At 43.5% G+C, this 22846-nt stretch overlaps 1 protein-coding gene across 1 annotated transcript; it reads left to right on the top strand.

Annotated features, from left to right (window-relative positions):
• The first annotated feature begins 88 nt into the window (after window positions 1-88).
• On the top strand, window positions 89-16873 carry LOC5501890. Its single transcript, XM_048724378.1, has 21 exons — window positions 89-295; window positions 1452-1538; window positions 2030-2231; window positions 2802-3042; window positions 3955-4207; window positions 4667-4903; window positions 5229-5440; window positions 5860-6014; window positions 6400-6660; window positions 6897-7078; window positions 7430-7552; window positions 8082-8222; window positions 10250-10481; window positions 10791-10967; window positions 11271-11457; window positions 11634-11707; window positions 11789-11919; window positions 12135-12326; window positions 13767-14075; window positions 15017-15190; window positions 15929-16873. Exons 1-21 carry the CDS (start codon window positions 205-207, stop codon window positions 16540-16542), a joined length of 4275 nt encoding a protein of 1424 aa, XP_048580335.1. The 5' UTR covers window positions 89-204; the 3' UTR covers window positions 16543-16873.
• The last annotated feature ends 5973 nt before the right edge of the window (window positions 16874-22846 follow it).

Below are 22846 nucleotides of genomic sequence, written 5' to 3' on the forward strand. Positions count from 1 at the left end.
GCATATCTGCTGCGCGTTTCAGATCTACCGGAAGCTCGACCGTGTCTGCGGTCAGAGATATCATGACATCATAAGTAACTTGATACTCGATGTCCGTACTCTCGGGACAAATAGCCACATTCGATCTTCCTGTCCCAATACTTATTGAATCCTCGCAAGAGAGAAGACGTGCGACTTCAATTCAACAAGTCAGCATCAGACAGAATGGAGAGGTTTAAATGTAGCAGAAGAAATCAGACGTGGATGTGTTGTTTGTTTTTAGTTTGCAATTTATCATTTCTAGTACCATCACAAGGTAAGACAACCCTTGGTTGGTCAGGATTGACCACGCAGTTGGCAGACCGTCTCTATTCTCAGGGTTCTCCGGTTTTCCTCCCTCCACAAAACCAACAATTTCGATCTTAGCTGTGATCCGTGGTCAGACATGAGTTGTATGGCGGCTGAGGCGCCTTTCCATGCCTTCAACTCAACCACGTATGAATTTGCGCTCTCGTAATTCAGCATCTAGCTGCAATGAGAGTTATAAGCTATCCCTCCATTAATTATTTACTTACTTACTTACTTATTTACTTACTTACTTATTTATTTATTCATTTATTGCTCGGAAGGAGCGCAGCGACCGGAGGGCAAGTCTAATCTTGGTATCGCATACAATTTTTTGTGTCCACACCACAGGCTTCCCAGCCGGTATTTTTATTTCATGCAGATCAGCGGTCTTTTAGCGCATGCGCGAGTTTCATAAAGTGGATGCGATTTTTCGTGTCCACACGCACCACAGGCTTCCCAGTCGGCTGATTTGTATTTTGATTTCATGCTGATCATGTTCGTCCCGTCCTCCGAGCATTCACTTTCTATTAGAAACTTCTAGTTTATTTATTCATGAGTCGCGTAGCAGCGGCTTTTATATGAACACAATGTTTATGGTTCCTTTGGCATGCTGCAGTAGTGATTTAGCTTCGCTGTAGGAAGGCTACACATCTTGATTACTGTACATTTGTCAATTTCCTTAGCTCATAATATCAATAGGAGATGATTTTTAATTTTCGTCTTGGTTAATCTGTTTTGGGGCTATGCCCTGAGGTATCTACCGGCCTCCGGGAAAATCGTATAATAATAAATAAATAATAAATAAATAAAAATAAATAAATATACATTGCCTTTGAGTATGCCGCCGAAATTTTATGCCACTTTTTTATGCAATTTTCGCAAAAAGTATAAACGGTAACAAAATGTACGCAATTGATATTTCAATGCTGATTTCCGCAAATGTAATCCTGTTCACTGCGCGATTTCAGCTCCCGCTCGCGAAATGGCCGAAAACTAAACAGCTGTACTGGCAAAGCAATATAAGTCTCAGAAAACAAAAAGATCTTATAAGTTCCACACCATCGTTGTTCTATGGCAGGTTTCGTGCTTGCCTTATTCTCATGTTATCCTTCATTGCCCTATAGCGGACGAAGATGTTCGAATCTCGAACTCAGAAGGTTTTGACGCGCTTGTTGGCGCTCTGAGCGGGACGTTGGACCTCAATGAACCGGGTAAGAGATGGCGCAAGTCGCCATTCAGAAGAAAAGGGCAGAAGAAAAAGAGAGGGGAATGGAGGGTCTAGAACAGTGGGTAGGGAGGGCTAAACCAAGGGAGGGACTGGTGCCCCCTTTTGAGGTACATTTTATAAATGTTTGTGAGCTCAACTATCAACTCTACAGATGAACATCCCGCCATATGTTTTTAATATTAGTGATCCTGGCTTTTGGATACGAGGGACGGCATGAAAGGGGAATATTAGAGGGAGAAAAAGAGTTCTTTTTTGTGCCACTCCACCTTGGAAGTGTTTAGTGTAGAAGTGTAGACTTCTTCTGCATAGTAAAGTGTACAGGGGAAAGAAACGGGTTTTTGTTACTAAAGTACTTCTGTTGGGACCAGTGTGAGATCTTTGCAGGACGTTTTCTTTTTCATTTAGAAATGAAAACAAAGTCAAAAAAAAAAAAAACACCTGACATGTGCCTACCTAATTTGCATACATTTCCAGCAAAAGACAAAACATCGAGCTCGAGCGAATCACTAAAAAGCATACTCGGACTGGAAGAAACAGCTGACCAGGCACATCGCAGACGCAGAAGCATTGTTATCAGAAATGGCCCTAGTGGAAGGTTGTCTGTTCAAGGTCTCACAGCCAGTCAGAGCTGTGACGGGATCACTGTGTCGTGGCTTCCACCCAGCGTTCCTTACAGGTTACCGAAAATCTTGTTCATTTTTGGGGGCTAGCGAGGGGGGGGGGGGGGGGGGGGATTCAAGGGCGCTTATTTGAAGGGGGCGTGTTTTTTTTTAAACTAAAATCGGTTCTGTATGAATAGCAGTAATTCATATTCATGCAAGATCAAAGTAACAATAATAAGAGTGAATAATAAGGTAATGAATATTTTAAAAACCTCGAGTTTAAATTGTATATATCAAGATAACAACACAACACAACAAAACACAATACAACACAATACAACACAACACAACAACAGAACACAACACAACACAATACAACACGACACAATACAACACAACACAACACAACACAACACAATACAACACAACACAACACAACACAACACAACACAACACAACACAACACAATACAATACAATACAATAAACTTTATTTAACGAGGGTAACATAACTTTTCACAGTTTTTTAACCCATGGTCCTCCTAAACTATACTATACTAGCTCTAAATTTAGAAATAATACTATAATAGTAATATCCCCCCTACTCGATTCTAACACATTTTTTAATCCTTATCTCCTTTCTAGCTCGATGTATGAATACACTAACTCAGAATTCAAGTACTATAACATATACCGGAGTACATCGTTTTTCAACGACGTCACAGGTATGCAGCCCTACGCCACGGGTCAGCACGAGGAGGCGCTCAGGCGCGTACAGGTCACTTCCTGGACGGACCGCTACCCTGTTGCTATGACAACCTGGTTCTATGCTGTCACTGTTGTGGATGGTAGCGGCCAGGAAGGCAAACAAGTCACAGCTCAAAAGGTTAATGAATAGTCCAAGGGTTAATTGTTGTCCCTGTCCATCACCCTGGACTCAAGGCGTTAATCTGCATCTAGTGGAAGCCCTTTCTTTTCGTTCAGTTACCCGACTCTTTACTTGCCCTCCTTTGTGGCGGCTTCAGGCGCGTGCATGTTGCGCGCGCACCCCCCTTGGCGGCCAAAAAGAGGGTAATTTCTTATTATGGAATCTTTAAATACTATGCTTTTTCCACATGATACCTATGGCCGTTCCCTACCCCTCAGCCATTCCTAGCTACGCGCCTGCGGCTTCTTGTCCTTTGTTCGGACGTGCTGAGAGTTAGTGTGAATTTTCTTACAAACCATACTCATCCAAACAGTTAAATTTCTATCGAAAGGGGTTTATTTTTGGTTTAGTATTTCATTACCGAACCCTAGAATTACTTGCACTTACACCCTCACCCTCGCCACAATCCGCTTAGCACCTCTTTTGTCACCCCAGGTTACTCTCGTCACCTAACACCTTCCACCCTTTTCACCAAATTCGCCACCCTATATTGTAATTCCCGTAGAAAACTAGTACTCCTGCTCCCCTAAACATGTCCGATACTCTTTGATTTGTATTTATACCCTGCAAAGGCCTCCAGGTTACTATTCGTCTCTTCCCCAACTCCCCTTATCAGGTCCTCTTGCCTCTTGCCATGTCAAACTTCTTGTATGAACAACGCCATATTCCCATAAGCGCGTTTCTCTCTTTCGCTGCGACGCTTGTCGCCTCAACCTTGACCCACTCCCCATGTCAAGCTTCTTGTATGAAACTCTCCCGATTTGTCCCACTACGCCACACTATCATAAGCGCATTTCCTTTTGCTGCCACACTTGGTAGCTTGTTTTTTCATCCTTGCCCCACTCCCCTTAACATGGTCTTCCATCCCAGGTCCAGCGTATCCCCGCCGTGCAAAAGGAGGGCAGCCCTGTTATTATGATGCCCTCACTTCTCCAAGGCCGGGTTCTCCACCACAGCATGGCGTATAATCCCAACAGGAACGAGTATTTCGTGGCCTTTGATCTCGATATTAACGGCGACAACCGACCGGACCGCCTGTATGGAGTAAGACTCAATCCGTCAGGAGTCATTATGGATAAAACGATACTGAATTTCACGGCAAATATCCCTGGATGGGTTGGCGGTATGCATTATAGTAGCATTATATGATACCTTTTTTAGCTAAGAAGACATTGTAGTTTAGTAACAAAGTGTAAAGGACGGAGATGCGGGTAACCACAATTGTCATACTAAACGCATGTCATAGTATAAAAGAATGATTTCGGTTGTTGATCCGCTACATGAATTAACTGCAGCGGGATTTATCGAGAAGAGAAGGAGGGTGCGACAACATAAGTATATCAATTATTCTTCCGTCGTGTATTCTTATATATTTCATCGTACTGTAAACTTGATTTTTATAAAGGTATTTGTAGCATAGCTCCTTGTTACCTTCTAAAATTCCACTATGCCCGCTGGACATTTGCACTAAGGAGGCATAAATACAGTGCGAGCCTCGGTTTCAGGCGAACGGTTCGCAAATACCAACGAGGCCCCTCAACGAGGCCAAAGAAAGTGAGCTCTTGTTAATATTCTTTTTTAGGTGAGCAAGGCTGGCCTTCAGCTGTATTTAATCCACGCCACAATGAGTTCTTCGTGTTGTTTCACTTCCGGTCTATGAGGCACTTCTTCCGGAAGTTCGTCATACTTGGTCAGCGGGTGATGTCAGCCAAGACGGAGAGAGCGGCAGCTCCAACGCTTGTTGTCAAGGCCACGTCTAATAATGGCAAAAAGAAAGCGGACGCCAAGGAACCCAAACTTCTATACAACCCTCAAACGGGTAAGAAGATGTCGCCTTATCTGAGGCACGCTTTCAATTTGTCAACTTTTTACGTGCCCTTTTACACACGATTTTCGCGTTTTTACTCTTAATGTGCGAAATGCGAAAATAATTTTCCCTTTTATAGCCTTTTTATCTTCTTTTAAATCGTGTTTATCTCTTCTTTCCCTCTCTTTCTTTTTCTCTTTCCATTTTTTTCTTTTATTTTCTTACTTGTTTTATTTCCTTCTCTTTCTTCTTCTTTCCGTAATCAGCATTAATCATCATTTAATAACTAGATGATGAAACGTGAAAGAATAGTAATCGAACGCGTTATCCATTTTAGGTGGGTACGTAGCGTCGGTGATAATAGCAATGCCCAAGAAGGATGTCGCATCCTTGTTTCTGGACAGAGATGGCCGTATGCAGGCCTCCGCTCAGATCTGCAGCTTCAAGGGCCACGCTTACGAACACAACCTCTTCCTGGACTCCAAACGCAATGAGTTTTTCTTCACGTGTTTAGTCGAGACCCGCGGAGCGAAAATGCTCAACGTCAAGGTTAGTTATACTCACGAATACAGTAATAGGTATGACGTTATATAGAATGATTCTAAGTAGTGATGATTAGGAAGATAAACATTATCATGACGTGATAAGAAGCTCAGAGAAAAGTTTGAAATTTACTGCTAAATTGAGGTTCTTTCCGGCTTTATTCTACTACACTGCATTCCAGATAGGAAAGACGTCATAGTATTCTGTAGCATCTAGTGCCATCAGTACATCCCATAACTTCTGGAGTAAAAAAAGTTGGCTAAACGATTACTTCAAGCGAGGGTTTACCTTGCGTAATACGACAAATAAGACGGTGCTTATATGATATATGTTGCAATTGTCCTATGCGCAGATGCAGAACCGCCATGTTATTGACACATCGTAAGATAGGAGACAATGATGCATGTTTTTGTTTGGTGACGCAGATGGAGAACAAGCCGTACGTTCTGGTTATGACGAAGAAAAACGCTACTGGGGGTCACGCGTCCAACATACCCAACCCAGAGACAAAAAACATGGTCAGCTTCACTACAAAGCGAGATGGTCACGTGGAAGGCTATTATAGCGAGAAGAAAGATAGGTAAGACGCGTCACGCAAATAAGGATAGGTAAGACGCGTCACGCAATAAGGATAGGTAAGACGCGTCACGCAATAAGGATAGGTCAAACGCGTCTCGCAAATAAGGATAGGTAAGACGCATCAAGCAATAAAGATAGGTATGGCGCGCACGCAATAAGGATAGTTATGACGCGTCTCGCAAATAAAGATAGGTATGACGCGTCACGCAAGAAGGATAGGAACAGTAGTATAAGGATAGGTACAGTGGTATAAAATAGATATTAGTAGGATTATCACGAGAGATACGTAGGTTAGGCTTGTAAAGTTCATTTCGATGGCATGCTACTCGTCTAGTTCATGATAAGTAGTACAGATTTTCAACCATTTTGGAATTGTTTCATGGCAGGCTGATGCTTTTCTGGGAAGACAATGTAAATGGCCGACATGTCATACGAAAAGCGATTGTTGGGCTTTCTACCAAGTTCTTCGCTCGTGAGGTCAGCCAAGAAGTTTGCACCGTCACCAAGGAAGTACGCACCCCTGTCCCCCTACCCCTCCCCTTGTCGGGATCACATTACTTACTCTGGCAGGAGAGGGATCGCACATCTTGGAGCATTGGAGGCCAACTGCTGAAAGGAAGCTTCAATCTTGCTAACCGAGAACAAAGGTACGTGGCTTCATAGCTTTCTTTTGGGGGGAACATTATCTCCGGGAAAGGCATATTTGCGCTTGGTGTGTGACACCAACTTAAAAAAACTATCTTGCTATCCGAGAGTCATTGGCTTCGCTCTTTAGACGACGAACTTGATGCGAACAGAAAAATTGGACTAAGGAGACCCAGTCTTATTCCCTCTCTCATCTGCGCAGTGCTCCATGGTATTAACGCCGCATCGTGTTTTTCAGGTTCCCTGTGGTTGTACATAACATGCGCTCTGATATGGGATTTGTCGTTTGGCAAGAAGTCTTTGGTAACCAAGTCAAGCTTGTAGGTAGACACTTCCAGTACTCATCGTCTTATACGTGCACGCCGCAATGCACGGGTGATCAGCAGTGCTACCAGCAAAACACATGCGCAAAACCGATAAGTGAGTATTGCAGTAGCTACCAGACTTCCATTCCTAATCCCTGGAGTATTCATTCGTCTTGTGAACTCTAACTTTTGACTGATTGCGGTTCAACGATTGAATACCCCATTCCCTCTAAAAGGCGAAGAGGAAAAGGGCCCTAGAGATGAGGTTGACAACCATTTTTGTGACGTCATAGCTCTTCCCATTCCTCTATTTTTTCCCCACATTTTATTTTTTGCTGAGCTCGAATTTTGTGTACACAGCTACTCAGTCGCATTTTCGCTTCTCGATAGAGCTTTCATTCCTCTTTCTAAACATTCATTTTGTGTAATGTTGTTTTTTGTCAACCATGGTTTTGTAACGTCACAGCTGGCTGCTCCTCAAGGCCTTGTAGTCACGTGTGCAAAACGTTGCCAGATGGGAGATATAGTTGCGCATGCCCAAAGTACATGCACCTCGCCGCTGATGGAAAGACGTGCACAGGAGGACTCGGTAAGCTGATTTTGCTCCTGCTCTTATTGAACCATAATTACGTACAACTCTTTGAACCAATAATTTAAAGATTACAGGTTTTCAGAAAAGGCTTATGTATATAAAATGTATAAAGACTAAATAAAAAGAGTCGGCACGATCTGTGAAGGGTAGCTTTCGCAACACGAGTCTTGGAATCTCTGAGACAAGATGCCATTGCCTTTACAGAAAGGTTGTTCCGAAGCGACACGCAAATACGATTGACAGTCATTCCACTTGTCCGTCATGACAGTCGTCCCACTTGTCCGTCATGACAGTCGTCCCACTTGTCCATCATGACAGTCGTCCCACTTGTCCGTCATGACAGTCGTCCCACTTGTCCGTCATGACAGTCGTCCCACGTGTCCGTCATGACAGTCGTCCCACTTGTTTGTCATGACAGTCGTACCACTTTCATATTGTTTGTTCGGAATGTCAAGTATAGTATATTAATTCAAACTACATCTTTTATGATGACATTTACATGGATTCCGATTTTTCCCACACGTAGAGCCGTGCTTCGGCAGAACTCCACTCAAGGACTCGAGTAACAATAATCTGTTTTGCGGGCGTGGTGCGGGACGGCGGGACTGTCCTGCGGGATCGTTCTGTCACATCCACCCTACAGACCGTTTTGCCGTCTGTTGTAAAGGTACAAATTTGCATGTATAGCGAATCATTCGATCTCTATCTTATAGATTAATTCCCCCAGAGCGACATCGACGAATGACAAGACACACACTCTAAGTTTGGCACAGAGAGAAGTTTATTTGCAAAGTGCACAAATCAAATATAAAAATAACACAAAATATGGCAAATAAAACTTCTTTGCCCCCAAACCAGGGTGTAGTGCATAACAGGGTATATGGGTGTAGTGCATATTAAGGTATATGGGTGTGGTGCATAACAGGGTAAATGGGTGTAGTGCATAACAGTGTATATGGGTGTAGTACATAACAGGGTATATGGGTGTAGTGCATAACATGGTATATGGGTGTAGTGCATAACATGGTATAAGGGTGTAGTGTATATTAAGGTATATGGGTGTAGTACATAACAGGGTATATGGGTGTAGTGCATAACATGGTATATGGGTGTAGTGCATAACAGGGTATATGGGTGTAGTGTATAACAGGGTATATGGGTGTAGTGCATAACAGGGTATATGGGTGTAGTGTATAACAGGGTATATGGGTGTAGTGCATAACAGGGTATATGAGTGTAGTGTATATTAAGGTATATGGGTGTAGTGTATAACAGGGTATATGGGTGTAGAGCATAACAGGGTATATGGGTGTAGTGTATAACAGGGTATATGGGTGTAGTGTATAACAGGGTATATGGGTGTAGTGCATAACAGGGTATATGAGTGTAGTGTATATTAAGGTATATGGGTGTAGTGTATAACAGGGTATATGGGTGTAGAGCATAACAGGGTATATGGGTGTAGAGCATAACAGGGTATATGGGTGTAGTGCATAACAGGGTATATGGGTGTAGTGTATATTAAGGTTTATGGGTGTAGTGTATATTAAGGTATATGGGTGTAGTGTATAACAGGGTATATGGGTGTAGTGCATAACAGGGTATATGGGTGTAGTGCATAACAGTGTATATAGGTGTAGTGCATAACAGGGTATATGGGTACAGTGTATAACAGGGTATATGGGTGTAGTGTATAACAGGGTATATGGGTGTAGTGCATAACATGGTATAAGGGTGTAGTGTATATTAAGGTATATGGGTGTAGAGCATAACAGGGTATATGGGTGTAGTGCATAACAGGGTATATGGGTGTAGTGCATAACAGGGTATATGGGTGTAGTGCATAACAGGGTATATGGGTGTAGTGTATAACAGGGTATATGGGTGTAGTGTAAAACAGGGTATATGGGTGTAGTATATAACAGGGTATATGGGTGTAGTGTATAACAGGGTTTATGGGTGTAGTGTATAACAGGGTATATGGGTATAGTGTATAACAGGGTATATGGGTGTAGTGCATAACAGTGTATATGGGTGTAGTGTATAACAGGGTATATGGGTGTAGTGTATAACAGGGTATATGGGTGTAGCGTATAACAGGGTATATGGGTGTAGTGTATAACAGGGTATATGGGTGTAGTGTATAACAGGGTATATGGGTGTAGTGTATAACAGGGTATATGGGTGTAGTGTATATCAGGGTATATGGGTGTAGTGTATATTAAGGTATATGGGTGTAGTGTATATTAAGGTATATGGGTGTAGTGTATAACAGGGTATATGGGTGTAGCGTATAACAGGGTATATGGGTGTAGTGTATAACAGGGTATATGGGTGTAGTGTATAACAGGGTATATGGGTGTAGTGTATAACAGGGTATATGGGTGTAGTGTATATTAAGGTATATGGGTGTAGTGTATATTAAGGTATATGGGTGTAGTGTATAACAGGGTATATGGGTGTAGTACATAACAGGGTATATGGGTGTAGTGCATAACAGGGTATATGTGTGTAGTGCATAACAGGGTATATGGGTGTAGTGCATAAAAGGGTATATGGGTGTAGTGCATAACAGGGTATATGGGTGTAGTGTATAACAGGGTATATGGGTGTAGTGCATAACAGGGTATATGGTATAAGGCACGAAGCCTGACTTTATTCTGCAAAATCTTCTAACGCAATCATTCTTCGCAGATCTCCTCTCGAGTTACACGATCCTGATTCCCTCCAATGGGATTGTTTGGCAAGCGTCTGTCAATCCTGGTCAGCGGATGGCTGCGCTGCGTCGCCTGCCAATCACTCAAGGGATTATGGTGGTAGCCATGGCGCACGATCCTGTGGATAAGCGTGTGTACTGGAGTGACGTCGGCGCTCAGAAGATCAGCCGCGCATATCTTGACGGAAGAGGCGAGGAGACGATTATCACGTGAGTACATGGAATGGTTGATAAACCATAAGGGCACCTGCAGTGTATCAGCTAACTAATAAATACTGTTGTCCGTGGCATCATTTTGTTTCGTCGATATACCTAGGTCCCGTTTCGTGGTATTACTTTTCTTGGTCCCGTTCTGTTGCACACGGCATCAACATGCCAGTGATTTAACTTGTCTTGGCCGATATTCCGAAGTGATGTGCTCTTTATGGCTCATCTGGATAGAGAACGCAACACATATTTCCACGCGTCTATTCTCAGGTCACGGCCATAACGTTCCCATCTTCTTGTCTTTCACCATAGAACTGATATTGTTGTACCGGATGGAATGGCACTTGACACAGTGGAACGCAGGATTTACTGGACTGATATCGGTCGCAAGCGTATAGAGAGAGCCCACTTTGACGGATCACACAGGGAAGAGCTGGAAAGAGCGGGACTCGACAATCCCCGAGGGATCGTCCTCGCTCGGGCGCGCAGGTCAGCAACAAAGACGAATGTATATGATAATTTATAAGCTTTAATGCAGTTGTGACTGTTAATGATAATAGATGTGATATTATTGTTCTTTTTGTTGAGAATGGCGCCGATAATGGCGAGGACGATGAAATCATTTGTTTTTATTATAGCACTTTATTGCGACACATTTAAGTGACTTTCATAGATAAGTTTTAGTGCATTCTGATGGTATGTAATTGTATGATAACAATACAGGCACATGTAGTGGTGACTTCTAGGGATAAGTTTTAGTGCATTCTGAATGTTTGCATGATTATAATATAGGCAAATGTATTGGACCGACTGGGGCGCCAACCCGAGGATTGAACGCGCTTCAATGGACGGTGGACAGAGGAAGACTATTGTCAGCGGAGCACTGGGGTGGCCGAATGGGATCGCTTTGGACGAACCGTTATCGCAACTCTACTGGGCCGACGCCAAACTTGATAAAATTGAGACCAGCGATCTTGAGGTACAAATAATACTTTTTGCAATCGACAAAAATCGATTCGATGGATTGCTGAGTATTAACCGTCATTCCTTTCGGTCGGTCAGTCATTAGAGTGACCGACCGAAAGGAATGACGGACTGATTGCAAGACTATGTGATTGTCTGTGACTAATATTCTATATCTAAATGCATTTTTAGGGTAGAAACAGAAGGGTTCTTGTTGGTGGCGGCGTTGCCAGCCATCCATTCTCTATCGTTATAATCAAGAACCGGTAATCTATTGATTATTATTTGTTTTATTTTTTTATTTTCTGGAGATGAATGGTTACTGGTGTAACCGAGTGTGTTTCCAGGTTGTTTTGGAGCGATTGGGAGAGAAGTGGTGTTGTTAGCGTGGATAAACACACCGGGAAAGACGAGGAATTGATAGTCGAGGGAATGCCACAACCCAAAGGCATCGCGGTGTTCCTCCCCACAGACCCAGGTAATTACGTCACCAGGTTTCGTAAAACGCGCGGAGCTCTCACTTCCCTTATTATCATATCTGTCCATTGCACACACTTTTTAAAATTGTCCTGAAACAGCAACTTTGAGCCGGAGACGTTTGGGAGGTGCTGGTTATTATTGTACACTAGCAAGTGTGAACTGCGTTAAGCAAGTCCAGTCAACCAATTAACATGACAATTGGTGTCCGTCTAGTATCTTTGTCCTGTCCGGATCCTGGACCACCCGATGATGGAAGTCGTCACCCCTTGCCACGTCCGTCGGGTGACTATGCTTCCGGTACGAGCATCTTCTTCTCGTGTAACCCGGACTTCGTGCAGATTGGAGAGAGCAAACGAGTCTGCAAGAGCGACGGAAAGTGGTCTGGAGAACCTGTGCGATGCTCAGGTAAATGATGGTGATGATGATAGTGATGGTGATGGTGATGGTAATGGTAATGGTAATGGTGTTGGTGTTGGTGAAGGTGATGGTGATGGTGATGGTGATGGTGATGGTGATGGTGATGGTGGTGGTGGTGATGGTGATGGTGATGGTGATGGTGGTGGTGATGGTGATGGTGATGGTGATGGTGATGGTGATGGTGATGGTGATGGTGATGGTGATGGTGATGGTGGTAATAGTGGTAATGGTGTTGGTGATTGTGGTGGTGTTGGCGATGGTGATGGTGATGGTGATGGTGATGGTGATGGTGATGGTGGTAATAGTGGTAATGGTGTTGGTGATTGTGGTGGTGTTGGCGATGGTGATGGTGATGGTGATGGTGTTGGGATGGTGATGGTGATGGTGATGGTGATGGTGTTGGTGATGGTGATGGTGATGGTGATGGTGATGGTGATGGTGATGGTGATGGTGATGGTGATGGTGATGGTGATGGTGATGGTGATGGTGATGGTGATGGTGATGGTGATGGTGATGGTGATGGTGATGGTGATGGTGGTAATGGTGTCGGTGATTGTGATGGTGATGGTGATGGTGGTAATGGTGGTAATGATGTTGGTGATTGTGGTGGTGTTGGCGATGGTGATGGTGGTAATGGTGATGGTAATGGTAATGATGATGGTAATGGTGATGGTGATGGTGATGGTGGTAATGGTGTCGGTGATTGTGATGGTGATGGTGGTAATGGTGGTAATGGTGTTGGTGATTGTGGTGGTGTTGGCGATGGTGATGACGATAGTGATGGTGATGGTGATGGTGATGATGATAGTGATGGTGATGGTGATGGTGATGGTGATGGTGATGGTGATGGTGTTGGTGATGGTGATGGTGATGGTGATGGTGGTAATGGTGGTAATGGTGTTGGTGATTGTGGTGGTGTTGGCGATGGTGATGGTGGTAATGGTGATGGTGATGGTGATGGTGATGGTGTTGGTGATGGTGATGGTGATGGTGATGGTGATGGTGGTAATGGTGTCGGTGATGGTGTTGGTGATGGTGATGGTGATGGTGATGGTGATGGTGATGGTGATGGTGATGGTGGTAATGGTGTTGGTGATTGTGGTGGTGATGGTGATGGTGATGGTGATGGTGGTAATGGTGTCGGTGATTGTGATGGTGATGGTGGTAATGGTGGTAATGGTGGTAATGGTGTTGGTGATTGTGGTGGTGATGGTGATGGTGATGGTGATGGTGATGGTGATGATAATGGTGTTGGTGATGGTGATGGTGATGGTGATGGTGATGGTGATGGCGTTGGTGATTGTGGTGGTGATGGTGATGGTGATGGTGATGGTGATGACCTTACTACTACTGCTGCTGTTATTCCTATCATTTAGTCTTCAAACTCGCATGTGCTAGCTGGTCTTACTACTGTTTGATACCTTCCAGCTCGCCCAGTATTTACCGCGACGCCAAAGAACACAACGGTCTCAGAGGGTGACAGTCCTCTCCTCAAGTGCTCAGCCTACGCAGAAGGCAGGCTAATGGCGGGGGAGAGGAGGGTTAAATGGTTCAAGAACGGGATCGAGATTCCGAGTTTATCTGAAGGCCACTATTTCACAGCATCTGAAGGGCATTTGGTTTTTCTCGTGGCTCATTACTCGGACCGCGGCATGTACACCTGCAAAGCCACTACTCCCGCGGCGACTATCGAGGCCAGTGCCTACCTCAGCGTGCGAGGAATTGTTAGATTGCCGGGTAAGCCAGTAACTGCCTGACGGGTAAGCAAGTAACCCTGACGGGTAAGCTAGTAAGCCTGACGGGTAAGCCTGTCACCCTGACGGGTAAGCCAGTAAACCTGACAGGTAAGCCAGGAACCCTGACGGGTTAGCCAGTAACCCTGACGGGTAAGCCAGTAACCCTGACAGGTAAGCCAGGAACCCTGACAGGTAAGCCAGTAACCCTGACAGGTAAGCCAGGAACCCTGACAGGTAAGCCAGGAACCCTGACAGGTAAGCCAGTAATCCTGACGGGTGAGCAAGTAACCCTGACGGGTAAGCCAGTAACTTTGACGGGTAAGCCAGTAACCCTGACGGGTAAGCCAGTAACCCTGGCGGGTAAGCCAGTAACCCTGATGGGTAAGCCAGTTAGCCTGACGGGTAAGCTAGTAACCCTGACGGGTAAGCTAGTAACCCTGACGGGTAAGCTAGTAACCCTGACGGTTAAGCCAGTCACCCTGACGGGTAAGCCAGTCACTCTGACGGTTAAGCCAGTCACCCTCACGGGTAAGCCAGTAAGCCTGACGGGTTAGCCAGTAACCCTGACGGGTAAGCCAGTAACCCTGACGGGTAAGCCAGTAACCCAGACGGGTAAGCCAGTCACCCTGACGGGTAAGCCAGTAACCCTGACGGGTAAGCTAGTAACCCTGACGGGTAAGCTAGTAAGCCTGACGGGTAAGCCAGTAACCCTGACGGGTAAGCCAGTAACCCTGACGGGTAAGCCAGTAACTCTGACGGGTAAGCCAGTCACCCTGACGGGTAAGCCAGTAACCCTGACGGGTAAGCCAGGAAGCCTGACGGGTAAGCCAGTCACCCTGACGGATAATCAATTTTTTGAAAAGAAAACATTCTGTGAATAAACCCAAATGAGAGCCGAGAGAAGTATGTTTGCTAAACTCTTTTTTTTCTGTTTGCCACTAGAATGCGGTAACCCTCGCTTTGAGACGCGCTTACGTATTATTGGCGGACGGCAGGCGGGGAAAGGTGCGCACCCCTGGCAGGCCATGCTGTGGAACAAGGCGAAGAAAAAGCACTTTTGCGGCGCGACTCTCATCACCAACAGATGGCTCATTACTGCAGCTCACTGCGTATACGGTAAGCTTGCGTTACATACGTTATTTGTGACTTACTTTGTAAGTAAGGTGACTTAAATTGGTTTCATATTGCGAGGGGACTGGTACTTGATATAATGTGAACGTATTGCGTCAATTGATATGTGACCGTATTGCGTTACTTGATATAATGTCACCGTATTGCGTTACTTGATATAATGTGACCGTATTGCGTTACTTGACATAATATGACCGTATTGCGTTACTTGATATAATGTGACCGTATTGCGTTACTTGATATAATGTGACCGCATTGCCTTACTTGACATAATATGACCGTATTGCGTTACTTGATATAATGTGATCGTATTGCGTTACCTCATATGATGATGTGACCGTATTGCGTTATTACTTGATAAAATATGACCGTATTACGTTACTTGATATAATGTGACCGTATTGCGTTACTTGATATAATGTCACCGTATTGCGTTACTTGATATAATGTGACCGTATTGCGTTACTTGACATAATATGACCGTATTGCGTTACTTGATATAATGTGACCGTATTGCGTTACTTGATATAATGTGACCGTATTGCGTTATTACTTGATAAAATATGACCGTATTACGTTACTTGATATAATGTGGTCGTATTGCGTTACCTCATATGATGATGTGACCGTATTGCGTTACCTCATATGATGTAACCGTATTACTTGGTATAATGTGACAGTTTTGCAATACCTGATGTGATCGTATTGCGTTGCATTTTCCAGCCCCAGGTACCATGATGCCTTCGCTGATCAAGGTCCGTCTCGGCAAGCACATTCGTCAGAAGATCGAAAAAACCGAGCAGTCGTACGACGCTGAAATGTACAAGATCCACCCGCATTACTCTCCCGATTCGTACGACTCTGACATAGCGCTTATTCGTCTCGCTCAACCGGTCACCTTCACGGATTACGTCAAGCCTATCTGCCTCCCAAGTGCAGCGTCGGACTACGCTCAGCTCCAGGCTAACGTGTCGGGGACTATCAGCGGCTGGGGCAAGCGCAAACTGTGGCGCGACAGAGTGGCGAATCGCCTGCACGAGGCCACTGTACCTATTGTGGATATACAGACGTGCCGCAAGGCCCACCCGGATTATATCGTCACCGCTAATATGTTCTGTGCGGGATTTGAAAATAGCAGCAGGGGCGACGCCTGTCAGGGCGACTCCGGAGGTCCATTCTCTGTAGACAATCCCCTACCGGCCACCCCTAAAGGACAACATCGCCACGTGCTGCTTGGGGTGATCTCATGGGGGGATGGGTGCGGCAAGTTTGGCAAATACGGAGTATACACGCGTCTGTTTAATTTTATAGACTGGATTTTGAATGAGATAGATTGAATATGGTTAAGCGTCAAAGACAGCGCCGTAGCAGGGGGATGGGGCGTGGAACTATTTTTATATAAAAGCCCCGTTTTCAGAATTTCTTCTGCTGCGATCAAGTAAAACTGGTCTTTAGTAACAAGGTAACACTAATACGCTGAGGTTTGCATTTCAGAATAGATCAATAAAGGGGTCAGTTAAAAGTTACATCCACCGTCACCATTGTTTCTTAGTATTAGATTAGTAAGAAAGAGACCCTTTCAGGCAGCAAGTGGTTCGATTATCAACAGCCAGAAAGAGCAAAATCTATGAAACATAAATAATGATTATATAAAAATATCGTTTGTGCTTTGTGGTGTGATATCATTACTATTCGTTTAGTTTAGGACTGCCTCAAGTCAGCCGTTTTTATTTTTCCTAATACAAGCGCGCGATCTAATGGGCATTTTCCTAGTTAGCGAAGCAAACGAAAATAAGCGCGAGCCGATTTCTTAAAAGCCGAACAACGGACTTTGAGAAAGTCTAGGGTTCAATATACTCATAACCCAGTGCGCAAGAGATTGCGCAGCGTGCTTGCGTACCCGCTTGGCCGCTAACAAATGGTCATTTATTATTAAAGGATCGTAATATATCTTATCCTAATTCTTTTCCATATGATACCCCCCCCCCCTTTCCTGGGTACGCGCCTGTGGTATCTTGTTGGAGCGTGTTGGAGCAGGTTAATAGTCAACAGCAAGGCATTTGGTATATATATGTCTTGTTGAAGCGGGTTAATAGTCAACAGCAAGGCATCTGCTCAATATGTCTTGTTGGAGCGGGTTAATAGTCAACAGCAAGGCATCTGCTCGATATGTCTTGTTGGAGCGGGTTAATAGTCAACAGCAAGGCATTTGCTATATATATGTCTTGTTGGAGCGGGTTAATAGTCAACAGCAAGGCATCTGCTCAATATGTCTTGTTGGAGCGGGTTAATAGTCAACAACAATGCATTTGCTATATATATATGTCTTGTTGGAGAGGGTTAATAGTCAACAGCACGGCATTTGCTCAATATGTCTTGTTGGAGCGGGTTAATAGTCAACAACAATGCATTTGCTATATATATATGTCTTGTTGGAGCGGGTTAATAGTCAACAACAATGCATTTGCTATATATATATGTCTTGTTGGAGCGGGTTAATAGTCAACAGCAAGGCATTTGCTATATATATGTCTTGTTGGAGCGGGTTAATAGTCAACAGCAAGGCATTTGCTATATATATGTCTTGTTGGAGCGGGTTAATAGTCAACAGCAAGGCATCTGCTCAATATGTCTTGTTGGAGCGGGTTAATAGTCAACACCAATGCATTTGCTCAATATGTCTTGTTGGAGCGGGTTAATAGTCAACAACAATGCATTTGCTATATATATATGTCTTGTTGGAGCGGGTTAATAGTCAACAACAATGCATTTGCTATATATATGTCTTGTTGGAGCGGGTTAATAGTCAACAGCAAGGCATCTGCTCAATATGTCTTGTTGGAGCGGGTTAATAGTCAACAGCAAGGCATTTGCTATATATATGTCTTGTTGGAGCGGGTTAATAGTCAACAGCAAGGCATTTGCTCAATATGTCTTGTTGGAGCGGGTTAATAGTCAACAGCAAGGCATCTGCTCAATATGTCTTGTTGGAGCGGGTTAATAGTCAACAGCAAGGCATTTGCTATATATATGTCTTGTTGGAGCGGGTTAATAGTCAACAGCAAGGCATTTGCTATATATATGTCTTGTTGGAGCGTGTTAATATCCAACAGCAAGGCATCTGCTCAATATGTCTTGTTGGAGCGGGTTAATAGTCAACAGCAAGGCATTTGCTATATATATGTCTTGTTAGAGCGTGTTAATATCCAACAGCAAGGCATCTGCTCAATATGTCTTGTTGGAGCGGGTTAATAGTCAACAGCAAGGCATTTGCTATATATATGTCTTGTTGGAGCGGGTTAATAGTCAATATGTCTTGTTGGAGCGGGTTAATAGTCAACACCAATGCATTTGCTCAATATGTCTTGTTGGAGCGGGTTAATAGTCAACAACAATGCATTTGCTATATATATATGTCTTGTTGGAGCGGGTTAATAGTCAACAACAATGCATTTGCTATATATATATGTCTTGTTGGAGCGGGTTAATAGTCAACAACAATGCATTTGCTATATATATATGTCTTGTTGGAGCGGGTTAATAGTCAACAGCAAGGCATTTGCTATATATATGTCTTGTTGGAGCGGGTTAATAGTCAACAGCACGGCATTTGCTATATATATGTCTTGTTGGAGCGGGTTAATAGTCAACAGCAAGGCATTTGCTCTATATGTCTTGTTGGAGCGGGTTAATAGTCAACAGCAAGGCATTTGCTCAATATGTCTTGTTGGAGCGGGTTAATAGTCAACAGCAAGGCATTTGCTATATATATGTCTTGTTGGAGCGGGTTAATAGTCAACAGCAAGGCATTTGCTATATATATGTCTTGTTGGAGCGGGTTAATAGTCAACAGCAAGGCATCTGCTCAATATGTCTTGTTGGAGCGGGTTAATAGTCAACAGCAAGGCATTTGCTATATATATGTCTTGTTGGAGCGGGTTAATAGTCAACAGCAAGGCATTTGCTCAATATGTCTTGTTGGAGCGGGTTAATAGTCAACAGCAAGGCATCTGCTCAATATGTCTTGTTGGAGCGGGTTAATAGTCAACAGCAAGGCATCTGCTCGATATGTCTTGTTGGAGCGGGTTAATAGTCAACAGCAAGGCATTTGCTATATATATGTCTTGTTGGAGCGTGTTAATATCCAACAGCAAGGCATCTGCTCAATATGTCTTGTTGGAGCGGGTTAATAGTCAACAGCAAGGCATTTGCTATATATATGTCTTGTTGGAGCGGGTTAATAGTCAACAGCAAGGCATCTGCTCAATATGTCTTGTTGGAGCGGGTTAATAGTCAACAGCAAGGCATTTGCTATATATATGTCTTGTTGGAGCGGGTTAATAGTCAACAGCAAGGCATCTGCTCAATATGTCTTGTTGGAGCGGGTTAATAGTCAACAGCAAGGCATTTGCTATATATATATGTCTTGTTGGAGCGGGTTAATAGTCAACAGCAAGGCATCTGCTCTATATGTCTTGTTGGAGCGGGTTAATAGTCAACAGCAAGGCATTTGCTATATATATGTCTTGTTGGAGCGGGTTAATAGTCAACAGCACGGCATTTGCTCAATATGTCTTGTTGGAGCGGGTTAATAGTCAACAGCACGGCATTTGCTCAATATGTCTTGTTGGAGCGGGTTAATAGTCAACAGCAATGCATTTGCTCAATATGTCTTGTTGGAGCGGGTTAATAGTCAACAGCAAGGCATTTGCTATATATATGTCTTGTTGGAGCGGGTTAATATCCAACAGCAAGGCATCTGCTCAATATGTCTTGTTGGAGCGGGTTAATAGTCAACAGCAAGGCATTTGCTATATATATGTCTTGTTGGAGCGGGTTAATAGTCAACAGCAAGGCATCTGCTCGATATGTCTTGTTGGAGCGGGTTAATAGTCAACAGCAAGGCATTTGCTATATATATGTCTTGTTGGAGCGGGTTAATAGTCAACAGCAAGGCATCTGCTCAATATGTCTTGTTGGAGCGGGTTAATAGTCAACAACAATGCATTTGCTATATATATATGTCTTGTTGGAGAGGGTTAATAGTCAACAGCACGGCATTTGCTCAATATGTCTTGTTGGAGCGGGTTAATAGTCAACAACAATGCATTTGCTATATATATATGTCTTGTTGGAGCGGGTTAATAGTCAACAACAATGCATTTGCTATATATATATGTCTTGTTGGAGCGGGTTAATAGTCAACAGCAAGGCATTTGCTATATATATGTCTTGTTGGAGCGGGTTAATAGTCAACAGCAAGGCATTTGCTATATATATGTCTTGTTGGAGCGGGTTAATAGTCAACAGCAAGGCATCTGCTCAATATGTCTTGTTGGAGCGGGTTAATAGTCAACACCAATGCATTTGCTCAATATGTCTTGTTGGAGCGGGTTAATAGTCAACAACAATGCATTTGCTATATATATATGTCTTGTTGGAGCGGGTTAATAGTCAACAACAATGCATTTGCTATATATATGTCTTGTTGGAGCGGGTTAATAGTCAACAGCAAGGCATCTGCTCAATATGTCTTGTTGGAGCGGGTTAATAGTCAACAGCAAGGCATTTGCTATATATATGTCTTGTTGGAGCGGGTTAATAGTCAACAGCAAGGCATTTGCTCAATATGTCTTGTTGGAGCGGGTTAATAGTCAACAGCAAGGCATCTGCTCAATATGTCTTGTTGGAGCGGGTTAATAGTCAACAGCAAGGCATTTGCTATATATATGTCTTGTTGGAGCGGGTTAATAGTCAACAGCAAGGCATTTGCTATATATATGTCTTGTTGGAGCGTGTTAATATCCAACAGCAAGGCATCTGCTCAATATGTCTTGTTGGAGCGGGTTAATAGTCAACAGCAAGGCATTTGCTATATATATGTCTTGTTAGAGCGTGTTAATATCCAACAGCAAGGCATCTGCTCAATATGTCTTGTTGGAGCGGGTTAATAGTCAACAGCAAGGCATTTGCTATATATATGTCTTGTTGGAGCGGGTTAATAGTCAATATGTCTTGTTGGAGCGGGTTAATAGTCAACACCAATGCATTTGCTCAATATGTCTTGTTGGAGCGGGTTAATAGTCAACAACAATGCATTTGCTATATATATATGTCTTGTTGGAGCGGGTTAATAGTCAACAACAATGCATTTGCTATATATATATGTCTTGTTGGAGCGGGTTAATAGTCAACAACAATGCATTTGCTATATATATATGTCTTGTTGGAGCGGGTTAATAGTCAACAGCAAGGCATTTGCTATATATATGTCTTGTTGGAGCGGGTTAATAGTCAACAGCACGGCATTTGCTATATATATGTCTTGTTGGAGCGGGTTAATAGTCAACAGCAAGGCATTTGCTCTATATGTCTTGTTGGAGCGGGTTAATAGTCAACAGCAAGGCATTTGCTGTTAATAGTCAACAGCAAGGCATTTGCTATATATATGTCTTGTTGGAGCGGGTTAATAGTCAACAGCAAGGCATTTGCTATATATATGTCTTGTTGGAGCGGGTTAATAGTCAACAGCAAGGCATCTGCTCAATATGTCTTGTTGGAGCGGGTTAATAGTCAACAGCAAGGCATTTGCTATATATATGTCTTGTTGGAGCGGGTTAATAGTCAACAGCAAGGCATTTGCTCAATATGTCTTGTTGGAGCGGGTTAATAGTCAACAGCAAGGCATCTGCTCAATATGTCTTGTTGGAGCGGGTTAATAGTCAACAGCAAGGCATCTGCTCGATATGTCTTGTTGGAGCGGGTTAATAGTCAACAGCAAGGCATTTGCTATATATATGTCTTGTTGGAGCGTGTTAATATCCAACAGCAAGGCATCTGCTCAATATGTCTTGTTGGAGCGGGTTAATAGTCAACAGCAAGGCATTTGCTATATATATGTCTTGTTGGAGCGGGTTAATAGTCAACAGCAAGGCATCTGCTCAATATGTCTTGTTGGAGCGGGTTAATAGTCAACAGCAAGGCATCTGCTCAATATGTCTTGTTGGAGCGGGTTAATAGTCAACAGCAAGGCATTTGCTTAATATGTCTTGTTGGAGCGGGTTAATAGTCAACAGCAAGGCATTTGCTATATATATGTCTTGTTGGAGCGGGTTAACAGTCAACAGCAAGGCATCTGCTCAATATGTCTTGTTGGAGCGGGTTAATAGTCAACAGCAAGGCATTTGCTCAATATGTCTTGTTGGAGCGGGTTAATAGTCAACAGCAAGGCATTTGCTATATATATGTCTTGTTGGAGCGGGTTAATATCCAACAGCAAGGCATCTGCTCTATATGTCTTGTTGGAGCGGGTTAATAGTCAACAGCAAGGCATCTGCTCAATATGTCTTGTTGGAGCGGGTTAATAGTCAACAGCAAGGCATTTGCTATATATATGTCTTGTTGGAGCGGGTTAATAGTCAACAGCAAGGCATCTGCTCAATATGTCTTGTTGGAGCGGGTTAATAGTCAACAGCAAGGCATTTGCTATATATATATGTCTTGTTGGAGCGGGTTAATAGTCAACAGCAAGGCATCTGCTCTATATGTCTTGTTGGAGCGGGTTAATAGTCAACAGCAAGGCATTTGCTATATATATGTCTTGTTGGAGCGGGTTAATAGTCAACAGCACGGCATTTGCTC

Source organism: Nematostella vectensis, chromosome 2 (assembly GCF_932526225.1).
Source record: "Nematostella vectensis chromosome 2, jaNemVect1.1, whole genome shotgun sequence".
Lineage (NCBI taxonomy): Eukaryota > Metazoa > Cnidaria > Anthozoa > Actiniaria > Edwardsiidae > Nematostella > Nematostella vectensis.